Here is a 14,649-nt window from a genome sequence, read left to right on the forward strand (position 1 = left end):
CCTAATTTGTACATTTTATATACAAATAGTATAACTAAGAATCACCATAACTATGTACGCTGACGATTAAGCCCTCTTGTTTGAAAGTAAATCATTAGATAACCTAGAAATTGATAGCTTTGTATAACTTGCAAACCTTCATCAGTACTTTAATAGCAATAATTTACACGTTAATCCAAGCAAATCAAGCTGTATACATTTTTCAAAAGCCAATCATTCTGAGGCCAGCCCAGTAATGTTTATGAACGAATTTAAGTTACCCTTAGACACATAAGTGAAATATCTAGGATTGATAACACATTTTCTTGGACACCTCATGTTGATGCGCTGTGTTCCAAGCTATCATCTCAATTATTTTTAATGATTAGATTCGCGAAATATCAAAATTTATTACTTACCCAATTAATTTATTTTTCACTCATAGAGTCAAGATTAAGTAAGGTACAGAATTATTCTCTCAAGCAATTTATTGATTGTCTGCGACACAATCAAGTTTTTTTTGCATTTTTAGATTGCAAAAAAGAGCCGTCCCTATTATGGCAGGTGTGTACAGAAGAACACCTTGCCGATTTTTTTTTTAAACCTTTTGAAATTATAACGTTACCTTTGATATGTATTATTGAGATTCTATTATATTATAAATTTAAATCAACAACAGTAGCAACCAGTGCAAATATTCTCAATTATAATACCAGGCAAAGACACCATCATAGACAAACCTCTCATAGATTGGAATTAGCTGCATCATTACCTCAAAATCTCAGGCCAAAACTGCTTAACAAATTACCAGCCAATCTACAATCCTTAACATCGGAAGCGAAATTCAAAATTAAGTTAAAAATACCCCCGCCGCAGCAAACCTGACGCCTAAGCGAATTTCCATTTGGCTGAATTGATTTTAAATTGATCTATTTATTTAAATAACATTAGGTTTAACAAGTACCTAGGTTTGCTGCTACAAGGAAACTAATAAAGTGTGTGTTTTAAGTAAAATAATTATTGCTTAGTATAAAATGAATATATTTGCCAAGTTTGATCAAAAGATATCCATAAACAAGCAAACTACAACATTTTACAATATTCTCCATAAGAATAACATGGGAATTTTAAATTTACCATTTTTTTAGTTTTCTCCGTAACCAATAACCGTACAAAAATACTTTGATATACTGAATTGTTTGTTTTTTTAAGCTCTTTAAGAAGGTTTAGAGAAAAATTGGGAAATTTTGTGTTTTGAGGGTCAAAAGTGAGAAAAACCAATTTTTACCCCATAAAACCCCCCATAAAACCCTGTTCCCATGGTCCGATCATGCTGGATCGCGAACTCATTCAAGTTTATCTCGCCTTACACCTTCAAACCAAATTTCATCAAAATCGGATAAAAATTACTCAAGTTATCGTGTTCACGGACACATATATATATATATATATATATACATATATAAAAATTTGAACGAGTGGTGTTTTTGGCCTCTGGGGACATCAAAATGAAAAAGTAAATCGGTCCCGGGCCTAAGTCTTACCATGAGACCTACGGTAATAGCTACTTCCCTATAGGGAAATTCGCTAAAAAAGACTGCGCATGTTACTCTGTTGCAGAATTTTTTGAACAGCCCAATTTATATATAAAAAAAAGGTTAACACGTTCGCTACTGAGCGTCGCATATATGCGACGCCGCGGTCATTGCCACAGACCGAGGTATACATTTGAATCTTACACATAGACCGGCTGTCACTTGGATAACAGTACACACAGACCACGGGCGAAAACCTGTAAAACAGTGATAATTTACATTGTAATACGCTACAATCGTGTTTGTAAATAAATTATTCTTGTTTCTTTGTATTTTTTATAACCTTTTGTAATGTCGCATATTTGCGACGCCCGGTCTACAGCGAAGACAATAGTGAAAATTATTACAGTTTTCTTAAAATAGACTAAACGTCGCATATATGCGACAGTTCATTTTTTTGTGTTTTAAGGTAAAAGTTAGTAAAAAATAAACAGAATATTCAAGAACAGTTTATAACTGAACAAATATAAAAGCTACATAGGATAATGCAGCATACATACTGCATACATACATACAGTGATGCAGAAAAGTAAAGACCAGTTTTTCCAACTATTATATGACGTCACCAATCATCATATCCATAGACCAAGCGACGCAGTTGTGCGTCAGACATCTCTGTAGACCACTGCAGGGAATTCAGTGCCTTCAAATAGACCACTACAAAGATATAAGCATTTTAATAACATTAGAACCCCGACGCAAATATGCGTCGGCAGTCTATTTTAATGTGACTAGCCGTCGCATATATGCGACAGCAGTCTATGGGTGGAAACCGGCCGTCGCATATGTGCGTCGCTGGTCCATGTGAATGGAAAATTTCGTACTATTGCAGTAGCGAACGTGTTAAGCTAAGTCCACCTGCTCTGTATTAAGGAACGCGGCAGCGTTCCGCCCCGCCAAGTCCCCCAGCGGTACACAGCTGCTGCAGTGTATATATACATGACGTGACAAAGTGGTTTTTTTACTCGTCTATAGCTCTGAAGAAACAAAAGCTATTAAAATAATTATTCATCTACTGGATAGGGGCACTCATTCTCAACAAAATGAAAAAAAGAATTTAAAAAACGGTTGTGTTTGAGCCAGAAAAACTAGTTTGAAAATTCACAAATTTTCCATGTTCTCCTTCTTCTCCTTGAATGTTGACGGACCTACAGCCCAAACCACTGGCTCAATTTTAATGTTTTTTATGTTGTTTGAAAGCCCTTAACGTGTAGATGTGCCTTTTGAGGGTCTCAAGTCGGTGCGTTGACCCATAAACCCTTGGCAAGCCCTCAAAATACGATTTTGGCCCATTTAAATAACATGGGATTAAAATAAAAACAAAAGAAGGACCAGCTGCGATTAAATCTCATTTAATTTCAATGTTAGAGAAATTCATAGGAACAGCTGAAAATTATTTTAAAACTTTTATAAAGTATTTTTTCAGGTATACCCACGGTATACCGAATGATTTGAACTACCTACTATATAAAATTACTTAGAGCAGTGATATTCCCCGATACTCTCCATTGAAAAATGCAGTGTACCGATGGTACACTGGTACAGCAGCTCGTCGTTTTTAACAGTTTAATACTACTTATTAAAACATATGAAACCTAGGAACTTGAAACTTAGTACTAGTACTAAGGTTTGTTTTATGTTTTGTTACACTAAAACAAATAAAACAATCGGGAAAATCACTCTACGTATGTTAAACAAGCAATTAAAAAGTGATATGTAAATTTAGGATGGATGAGTTTTTCAAATATTTGTTTTGTTTATGCTATTTCTAACAAACTTAATCTGTTTGATTACATTTTTACTTCTCTAATAAGGGCTAAATTTACACTAGTCTTTAGATGTACGGGTTTAATTATCAGAACACTTATGTAACACCAACGCATTTCATGTTGTTCAAGATGACCATTGATGAAATTTGAAACTGAGTTTAAGCCCAGGGGGTTTGTTAAATAGTAATTTTGGTACGTGTGTCAAAAAGTTTTTAATCTGTTTAAAGCAGATTAGACCAAAAATGTAGAATTTAGTTCTACACAAACAATATTATTAAAATTAAATGAGATGTAGTTGTGCCGTGGTCTATATATCAGAGAAAGGAGGATTTTTATTTTAACTGTTAATTTCCTACAAAAATAAATAAAATCTAACAAAAAACCACTAAGTGGTAACACTTTCCCCGCCAAGTCAGCAATCCAAAAAAGATAATAAATCATTACCTTTTCCGCCAAGAAAAACAATCTAATGTATGTAAGTTTGGCAACTTGGCGGCAGACTTTTGCTCGATCACTTTAAAAAAAATACCATAAAACTAGTTTCATTGAGCAAGTATCTCTCCCATTAATACATTGCTAGGTGAGAGCTTATTTTACAAAATTTGGCCTTATTTGTGCCACATTTCATAAACTCATAATAGTGATGGTTTTATATTTACTGATTACCTCGAAATTATTATACTTAGTTGGACTAATTAATTAGAGAAGTTGATTTGTGAAATTATCCACGAGCGTAACTTCAATGAAAAAAACCAAGCAAAAGTCTGCCGCCAAGTTGCCAAACTTACATACATAACATGGTTTTTCTTGGCGGAAAAAGTAATGATTTATTATCTTTTTTGGATTGCTGACTTGGCGGGGAAAGTGTTACCACTTAGTGGTTTTTTGTTAGATTAATTACTTTTACAGTATGTGTTATCAGTGTTATAGTACCAGTTTTGTACTTTCATTAGCATTATTTTATTGTTTATATTTAGAAGTATTTAAAGTTGACGTTTGTAATACAATGTATATTGTCTGACTACAATAAAAGATTTTGATTTTGATTTGATTTTGATGTCTCTGTGTCTTCGGAAGATGTTTAAGATTTCCCTGTAACCTCGGAAGACTTTTGTTATTTTCGAGTGGAGTTTTTGTTTTTGCAGTAGCAGACAGCACTGTGTGATCAAAATTTTACCACAATTGTTGGTAATGTTCACAATTTTGACGCGATCGTGTGAGACAATAATGATGTCTCTGATACAGCAGAAGATGTACGATTTCGGCCATTACTATGAAAGAAATTCTTGATTCTATTCTATGTTTAGTTTTTTACTGAGCCTTAAAAAATAATAATAGTTTTCCAACTTTAGTTTGAAATATGGGTTCTGGAATAGCTGGGCCCTCCTGTAGTAATGAAATGAAATGTCAATGTCTCAGAAGAGCTATTCTCAATTCGACACTCAATTTGTTTATTTACTTGAACAGTAGCAATCAGAACAGATGTTTCGTACCTTAGCATGACATTGCGTATGCCATTGTAGCTGAGTGGAGCATCATCACTGGCTCGACGCACTGTCAACATGTTGTTAAAGGTTGACCAGACGAGGTCCAGCCCAAAGTTGAACACCTTCCACTTCCACGTGTGATTGTCCTTGCTCTCCAACACACGGCCACACCGAACACAAGATGAAAAAAATTTCTCCATCCCAATCCGCTCTTTCTCGGGTCTAAAACAATCAGGGTTTGCAAATTCATGTGTATTCTATATTGTCTTTAGTACTTTGTTTTCTTTAGGAACAAATTTCATTAAATAATATTATTAAAGATTTCCTAATGGTGACATCTAACACCGCATTTTTAAGGGTGGATGGTAGGGTGTTAAAAAGTTTGATGCAATCAAAATAAGTTTGTTTGAAAAAAGTTGTGTTATGTTAAGTAGTTGCCTAACATTGGGGATTACAGAAATTATATATTGAAGAGTTATTTGTTTCGAAAAGATGTTTGTTTTTCCAAAAAGGAAAGACGTTCAAAAATATAAATATACGAAAAGTTATAAGATTGTTACAGAAGACACCTCTACATGCTTTCAGGCTTCACATTCTAAATACTAGTGTCAGTCCCTTGGTCTGTCGAGTAAAAACCATCTTCTGAATCTTTAAGACGATTCAGCATCCCACATTGGGACACACAGACTGCTACAAACTTTGTCCAAATGCTTAGAATAATCAAGTCTAGAGCCAATGATTAAATCAAGAAGATTTTTTTGATGACATGACTCAATTTCCTTGTCACCATGAAAAATGTTAGATATTCAGCGATCACATAAGACCAATAGATGGATCACTGGGGTTGACCGATGAAGCCAACTTTTGCATGCTGCGACAGAAGTAAAAATTATGTTGTTTTGGGTTTAAAGTTCATCAGTCACATAATTATTTTATTATGTCACTGGAGTCGATATCTTTCAATTTTGATTGCATAAACATTGTATTAATACCTGTATTTTTTTGTAACCTTAACCTTTGTAAACAGCTAAGTAAAAAAGTTTGGGTTTTGGTTTTAAGATTCAAAATTTCTGGTTTTTGTTGAAGCAATTTCAATAAGTCTGTGTATAATGTCATATTAATTATGAAACATATGACAATATTTACTATGTGTAATTGTTCAGTTTTTATTAGTTGTGTTCCAAGTTCTGTCTTTTATTAAGATACAAGCTGCTATACCCGTGCTTTGCAACGGGAAGAAAATGTAACCTATTAAAGTGGTGCTGATGTGTGTTTTAAAATACATGATGTGTGATCGCGGTAAAATCATGACCATTTCCACCGGTTGTGTAGACATTATCGTTGTCTTCCGCGATTGCGGCAAAATTCTGATCATCTCCCACAGCCGTGTTGACATTATCATAGTTTTCCACGGTCATGGAAATTCATTGTCGTCATGTCCGATCACAGCAATAGCGGTTTCTGATCGTGCGATCCACGCAAACTAGTTCTGTGCATTTAAAGTGTTTTTATTGATGACATTCCAGTAATCCAGCAGTATCATAGTCCTATATTTGCCAGATTACTGAGAGTCTACTGTACTTAATTAGCCTTTAGCGAGTTGGCTTTGGAGACTGGCCAATAACTGGTCAAGCCTTGTGTATTCAGTGGATCAAGCATGCATCAATCTGGTCTAACATTAGTGACTATTAGCTGCTGTGGGAACGGGTATAGAGCTTCTGTCGTCTACTAAATTAAATTCCACTTCACCATGCAATATGGAGCATCCCTAGACCTGTATTAGTCATGTAGGCCTATTTCAAATAGAAGCCTCAGCAAAACTAGTAACAGACTAAAGAAACCTGCAAACGGTTTTGTTGGGACAACTGTTAGTACGAGGAATCGATTCGGACCAGAAATAATTTTCCAACCAAACAGGTTGAGCCAAGCTGAGCTTTATTTATTTAATCACAGAAGTGTCTGTGAATATGCCCCATCAAAAATTAATGATTTAATTGTCATATAAAAATGTCATGACCTTAATAATAATAATTTCATATAATTTCATGGTCTTCTCATGATAGTGGGAAATAAATTATGATGATATTGCCGTGACCATAAGAGATGTTCACAATTTTGATGTGACTGTGGAAGATATTCACGATTTTGCCATAACCTCAGAAGACATGATTCATGATTTGGCAGTGTCTGAAGATGATGTTCACAAATTCGCCGTCACCGCTGAAGATATTCTTGTTTTGCCGTGACCACATAAGACGTTCTTGACTTTTCCATGTACAATATTATATTATGTTTATCCGATTGAAGTACTATAAGTAGTATTTTTAAAATCTGGAACGCAGCCTTCTACATGATGTTACCAGTAATGGTAATAACAAGACAGTCTCACATACCACCTATACTATACAGTGAACATGGCACTGAGTACAGCGCTATCTAGTACTACTAGGAAGTGATATCCACTTACCCTCTGTCCTTGCCACTGTCCAAGCATAGCAGACTGGCCCACTGGTCTGTCAGTACAGGGTAGAGCCAGACCTCAGGCAGTATCCTGTCTGTTGTCAGTGTCCGCAGGTCCTGTACTTGGGTGATCAGTGAGCCAATGTGTAGACCTTGGAACACTCTCAGGTAGTCCTTGCCTTCAGGACTCACCAGGAAGGCTGATTTATCTGTCAACAACAAATCACTCTTATCAATGATTGTTTTTCTAGACATCTGCTAAGCATAATACAATTATTCTCGGTTTTATATATATTATCAGGATCCTATAGGGATAGTGCTAAACATAGTTACAAAAGAAAAGTATACAGCTTCATACAATACAGTAGAGTTTGAAAAATATCTGTAAATTTTTTAAACATATCGTGGTAAAAAAAGTTGTTGAGTATTGGTTTTAGCAACAATTTATGTCTATTATTTAAGACTGCAACACACTTGACAAATAAATAAATGTGAAGGTTGTCCGTATGTTAAAGACTCCAACAAGCTGCCAATGACTAAAAAGCTAGTCAAAATCTAAAACCAACATCAAGTTCCTTCCTTCATCCACTACTTTTCTATCTAGTTTCCACCCAATGGGACTACTAGTATTGCCATAGTGAAGAGTATTTGAAAATGTCGAGAAAGAAAATTCACACCCCTGTCAAGTATGTAGGCTATGGCATTCTGTGATTAGGTTTGTGTAGGAAGGGGCTCAATCGGTTTTGATTAGGCTACGGTTTCCAGTTAACAGATGTGTATGCAAAAAGTTGTTTTGTATTAGAATATGTGAATGAGAGGTTTATGGAGTTTAAATAAAACCATTGTCATTTGGACAATGGGACCAACAGTTGTTGTTTATAAGTTACGATTGAATTTGAGGAAACTTTGCTTGGTAATCATTGTATTTCAGACCTTCAGGGCTGACCGCATAACTTAATAATCTTATAGAGATGACCTATATTTGTACAACATGAGACGTCCCTATTAGTTCAACAAACTCCCTCATTGAGTCACATAGCATTCTGCATGCAAAATTCCCCTAAAATTGGCCACTGCTTTAAAAGAGACTGAAGAACAATAACAGTCGGCCTATACCATGGAAAGCAACATGCAATCATGTTTCAGACCAACTCAAAATTCCTGCCTAACCTTTGTGCACATTTTGTATGTCCAAACACTTCATTCACGTCCATCAACTGGTGAACGGGTTCAATAGCAATTAAATAAATAAATAAGGTCTTTATTCATGAGCAAATTTCAGTAACAATACTGTTTTACAAATTGACTCAAATGATACAATTGACAACAGTGATAACAGAAATATAATCATAGAACACGGTTTTTACTTGGGGGAGTGTCAATTTTCTTTCTTGGCCATTGTAAATACTATGACAGAACTTATTGTCCCATAGGGGGAGGGACACGACGTTGGTCTCAGATTTTAACTACCTGGCTTGGCTGCCCCTGGAGCTGAATGGAGACCTTCATTTATAGACGACCCTCGTATATTGTTTATCTATTCGACTTGATAGCCAACCAAAGACTAAGATGGTTTTTGTGAAAGAAACTGCTATGGAGCAGATACTACCAAATGCTCTTTAATTTACCTTGCCCTTGTATGCGTATAAGGAGTACAATATAGAAGAACACTCACAACTACCCTTCAAATCTGAAGGTAGCTTTTGGTTACTAACCAAGCTGGAATTTTTCATTGGGGTATTAATTAGTGATGCATACTAATTGCAGGTTAATGTCTTAAAGTAAAAAAAAAACTACCCGAATTTGAACTTCACCGTTTCAAAAAATTCCAATGTCTCTAAATTTATCTGGTATAAAAAATTAATGAAAATATAAAAATTAAAAATTCAAGTACAACTTCAGGTTTTTGAATTAACTTGAAATAAATAATTTTTGGCAACTAAGAGTTTGGTAGTATAATGAGATTTGCAAACCTGGTCGTTGATGGAAGAACTCAGTGACTTGTTTGGAGTCTGATCCTGTGCAGCCGTCCTCATCATGGGTCCAGTGTGGATGTAGCCTCAAGAACACCCAGAATCTGAGCAACCAGTAGAGACAAAACTCTGTCTGTACCACCACCAGGTCCTTGTCTTGCACCAGAACTGCCATCAGGTCTGGCCTACAACACCACAATGGTATAGTACACCATTACTTGGAAATGCATTCTTCTACTGGAATCTAAATTTATAGCCTATATATATTAGAATTTTGGAACAGATGGTATTTTTGGCCTTTGGGATCATGACAACCAAAAAGTAAATCGGTCCCCGGTCCAGTTCTTACCACAAGATCTACGGAAATAGCTTAATCCCTTGATAGGAAATTCGGTAAAAAAATAAATAAGTTGTTGAATCTAGTCTTTGGGAGATGACTATGTAGTAAATTTTGCATGTGTTCCAGGAGTCCATCAACATTAGGTTCGCAACACAATAGGGACAAATTACAGGATGTAAATTTATTACTTTAGAAAATAAAATGCTGAGATAGATGTTTACAACGTATGCTACTATAAAAATGAAACTAAAAAGATTAGTTTCAAAACTAATTTGACCAAATTAAAATATTTTCTCACTCAATCTGTCGCAGGCGTTTGGCGTGGGAAGGGTAGTAGGTCATGAGGTTGGTCAGGAACCACTTGACGGTGGCATGTCTGATGCGCTGCAGCCCGTATTGACTGGCCGCCTCGTAGTAGCTAGTGGCCGTAAGAGGACTGATGGTCTCCACCATGATGCAGAGACATTGGTCTATCAGTCCGTCCAACTGAAACATTGTAGCAGCCGCCAACACCCCCACCACGTCAGCTGGCTCAATAGACACCTCGTCCTGGTACAGTGAGCCAAGCACCACCTTTAGTGCTATGACATGGAAATATGTGTTAAACGGCTTTCTGACAAAGCAAACCCTGATTAACCAAAATAAAGGAGGCAATGCCATTTTGGATAACCTATTTTTACGGTTAGTCAATGCTAGGAATTAAAAGGACTAAGACCGTTCAAAGAGATCTACAACAGTAGTTTTTAATGTTATTTTATTTGATGTCATCTTAAAAATCTACACCTGCATACACTAAATCTATTTCTTGTATGATAATTGAGAGTAATTGTAATTGTTTTCTGAACTTTATCTATGTAATTGTCTGCTCCATTACATTCTGTTGGTCAAGCCAAACCAACTAATTGTGACAAGACATACAGTTCCCATTGCCTAGCTAATTTTGGAATGTATTCAATTTTTTTATTGATGGCTTCAGTTAACCTGGGTGTTTAACAGGGTGTGGTTGAAACAGGGTTGCCACCTTTGATTAGGGACGAATCGGGATGGCCCCCCCTCCCCCTAGTATTAACAAAGACATAGACACAGGCAAAGGGTCCAAAGTCAGGACTGTCCCGACAGAATTGGGACAGGTGGCAACCCTAGGTTAGAATGGGTTTTACTGTAGTTCACACTTTTCAGTAATGAAATGAATAGGAATTACAACATTTTGGTTTTTGGGGAGCCTAGACATAGCAGATAAAATGTATGGTCCATCTTTCCAATTGACATTTATTTAAAATCTATGTTACATTTAAATCAATGAAAATTAGACTTCATGTTGTTAGCCTCCGGATCACTGGTATAGTAATAAATAATGGTTTAAATACCTTATAGGCCTACTGTCAAAGTGATCCTTTGTAGTCCAAATATATAGGCTACTGCAGTTTCGTTCCCGATGATGGGAACTTCATCATGCTGTCAAGGACATCAAATTTCGTTCCAGAGGAAGTCGTTAAGACCTGGAATCGTTAAGACCTTAATCGTTCTAGACCTGCCCTCCGTACGTATCGTGTTTCCCGGTACCGGCGTTTTTGTAATGTTTATTTATTGTTTGTGTTTTCGTTTGTGTGCTAAATGTATGACATCGATGGATTTTCATTTTAACCTTAACGACTTCCCCTGGAACAAAATTTGATGTCCTTGACAGCCTGATGAAGTTCCCATCATCGGGAACGAAACTGCAGTAGCCTATATTTGGACTACAAAGGATCACTTTGACAGTATAAGGTATTTAAACCATTATTTATTGAAAATTAGACATGTCTAATTTAATGTATTAAACTTACAGTCTAGTGTTATGTTGGGATCTGCTATCTCTATCCTGATGTATTTGTTGTCTGTCTCTTTCCAGGAACCAGAAAACATACTTTGAAAGTATGGACTCTGAAAAAATTAAGTTAAACCATTTTAATGAAATAATATGGTTAGTACAAAAATTATTATGCATTTATGCACTGTATTTGTGTTTTATGATAATAATGATTGATTTAATATGAATCCATGAGTTTATTCATATTGTAGAAAGAGTTAACTACTCTTATAAGCTGCTTGGCATCATAACATAATTTCTTTTAAGATAAAACTCTTAACATTTTGAGGTTTTTAATTTGTTGAAAACACTAGTTGCTGATATTAATTTCACTGTTCATTATCATTGGCCACCAGAGCATTTTGACCTAAGCTGTCAGGGCTGAGACGGAGAATTCGATAAGTTAGCCTATGCCTATGCTTAGATATTTTTTCTTTTTAAATACAGTTCTAGTCTAGTAGCTGTTCTTAATAGCAGTTCTGGTCTAGTCTAATACTAGTTTAGGTTTTGACCTGATTTTAATTTTTTTCATTATCCTACCCATGTTGAGGTTTAGTGAAACAGTAAACATTGTCTTGAATAAATATTACCTGGAGCACAAAATGTTTAAACTCAAAAAACTTATCTGTTTTTTTACTGCAAAAGGGAGGGTTCAATTCCCAGTACGCCCACAAATCATATGGGTTTGGACCACTTTACCAAAAACTGTTTGTGTACCTCCTGGACAATGCGACAGGCGTAGACAAAGACAAAAAAAGTATTGACAAAGACTATCAATAAGAACCGAAACAACAAAATATTGTATGGTAGTGGTTTTACCTGAGTCAAATAAACCTTATGAAGTCTCCACTCCTTTCCAAGAGCATCCACAACAACATCACTATTTCTTCCATCAACAAACAATGCCTTGTATATATACTGAGTTGTGCAGGTGAGCTTACGTCTAAAAGAGGAAGTACATTGAGATTAAAATGTTATCAAAATTATAATTCGGGGAGATTTATCACAACAAACGTTTAAAACATGTTTAAACTTCTAATCCAACCATACAGGGTTATAATTTATTGGTTCAGTCAAATATTGCTTTCCTTTTAACTAGCTTTGCCAATTCCTATGAATACGGGATATTCGCTCTCCTCCTTCCATTCAATTTCCTGAGGCTTTTACTCCTTTCCAAATTTTACTACCTAGGCCCTATCACTAGTAGGCTAATTCAAAAAAGCAAAGCTATTGCCTAAAACTAGGACCCAACTTACCTTAAAAATAAAATTTTTGTTTTTTCTGCCCCTGAGCACAGAAAACATACTACTATAACCCAGAATACCAACCGCATGGTAAAAAGCATTAAGCGTTTTGAGAGAGCTTTGCCTGTCAATCCGTAGGCAGCGCCACCAGCGTTGCTATGCTGAGTGCATGGCAACGCTGGTGGCGCTGCCTACGGATTGACAGGCAAAGCTCTCTCAAAACGCTTAATGATTTTTACCATGCGGTTGGTATTCTGGGTTATAGTAGTATGTTTTCTGTGCCCTGAGCTATAAGACTTAATAAATGGTTTTAAGTTACCTTTGTCAGTAGCTCAAATGGTCGTTAAAACTCTACAACCAGGTTTCGATGCTGAGTTGCACCATGATCACGTAAGTCAGCAGGATAAGTTCTTGCTCACATGTCGGTCAAGTTGACGTGGTTAAAAAGTTTTTGTATGTGTTTTTAACGTCCTGTATTGTTTTTATAAACTTTTTAACGACGTCAACTTGACTGACATGTGAGCAAGAAGTTATCCTGCTGATTTACGTGATCATGGTGCAACTCAGCATCAAAACCTGGTTGTAGAGTTTTAACGACCATTTGAGCTACTGACAAAGGTAACATAAAACCATTTATTAAAAATAACTATGAATCTTGATTAACGACTCCATGGGATCATCTAACAATAAAAGTGTTGATTTGATTGATAACCACTTACACTAGGCTAACCAAAATCTAAACGTTCTATACAGATTGTAAGTTAACAATCGATAACTTAATACAACGGCGTCATGATATCGATTTGGCCAAAAAAAATAGCCGTTCTAATCGATTCTATTAGCCATGAGCAACCGGTGGTGCAGCTAGTGGAGACACCAGTGGCGACACCAGTGACTCACAGCTTTTTGGAACCTGAACACTAGAGGCGCTCATAGCTTGCTCAAACCGCAGAATTTATATTATATATAAATAATATTTATATATAAATTTATATTATATACCGGGTGTCCCATGATAGTCCCCTCCCTGGTTAATCTTTTAATTGCTGCATATTTTCAAACGAGCTTCAATATACACGTTACTAGGGTGAAAAGTACTTTTTGGTGGTATTTTGAAATTCACCCCCAATCCCCCAATACCACCCCCCCCCCTAGGACTATACCCCCTCCTGTTCAATATTGCTCTAGAGGAAGCCCTACAAGCAGTAAAAAATTCACCCTTAGGACTAAAACTAGGGACAAATATTAATATAAGGGTTTTGAGTTTTGACAGAGATATTAATTAATGAAACTGAATATGTAGGACTTAAGATAAATGACGTGAAAACACAATTTATGAGAGTAGCAAGGGAGGAAGATGGAAATATTGCTAATTTTCTCAAAATAAACAACCACAAATTTCAAAGAATAATAGGATAAATGCAGCAAATAAAAGTTTGTATGCATGTAGAAAACAAATTAAATCAAAGTTGTTATCAAGGAAAACAAAAATTAGAATCTACAAAACAATAATTAGACCAGTACTTTTATAATATAAAAAGAGGGGAAAATTGGATCCTGAGAAAAAATACGGAAAAGAAGATTATAACCTTTGAGAATAAAGTTCTTAGAGCTTTATATGGTCCAGTATGTGAAGAGTGAGTATGGAGAGTCTGCCAAAACCAAGAGTTAAGAGAATCATTACGAGACCCCGATATTGTAGGAGAGGCCAAAAGCAGTTTAAGGGTTAGGTGGGTTGGCCATATCTTGAGGAGAAATGAGGAGAGCTTGTTGAAGAAGGTACTAAGGGGAGATCTGAGGGGAAGAGACACCAGTAGGAAGACTAAAATCTAGGTGGTGAGATCAAGTCCAGAGGGATATGGAAAAGACTAGACTAGTAGAGGATGATTCGGAGGACCGAGAGAACTGGCAACAATATGTTGGCGAGGCCAAGTACCAGCTTGGGAACAAGTG

General features: G+C 35.9%; 1 protein-coding gene across 1 annotated transcript in view; it reads right to left on the bottom strand.

The window, feature by feature from the left end:
* Positions 1-14,649, bottom strand: part of LOC128985879 (protein germ cell-less-like) — a 31,735-nt gene that overhangs the window by 5,814 nt on the left and 11,272 nt on the right. The window contains exons 2-7 of the mRNA XM_054405840.1: positions 12,272-12,395; positions 11,430-11,526; positions 9,902-10,184; positions 9,264-9,448; positions 7,298-7,499; positions 4,837-5,052 (exon numbers count right to left, since the gene is read on the bottom strand). Of these exons, the coding sequence (XP_054261815.1) occupies positions 4,837-5,052; positions 7,298-7,499; positions 9,264-9,448; positions 9,902-10,184; positions 11,430-11,526; positions 12,272-12,395 (1,107 nt within the window). The remainder of the gene's footprint in view (positions 1-4,836; positions 5,053-7,297; positions 7,500-9,263; positions 9,449-9,901; positions 10,185-11,429; positions 11,527-12,271; positions 12,396-14,649) is intronic.

Source organism: Macrosteles quadrilineatus, unplaced genomic scaffold, assembly GCF_028750875.1.
Source record: "Macrosteles quadrilineatus isolate MER2022 unplaced genomic scaffold, UCM_ALF_1.0 Scaffold_2__2_contigs__length_208266976, whole genome shotgun sequence".
Lineage (NCBI taxonomy): Eukaryota > Metazoa > Arthropoda > Insecta > Hemiptera > Cicadellidae > Macrosteles > Macrosteles quadrilineatus.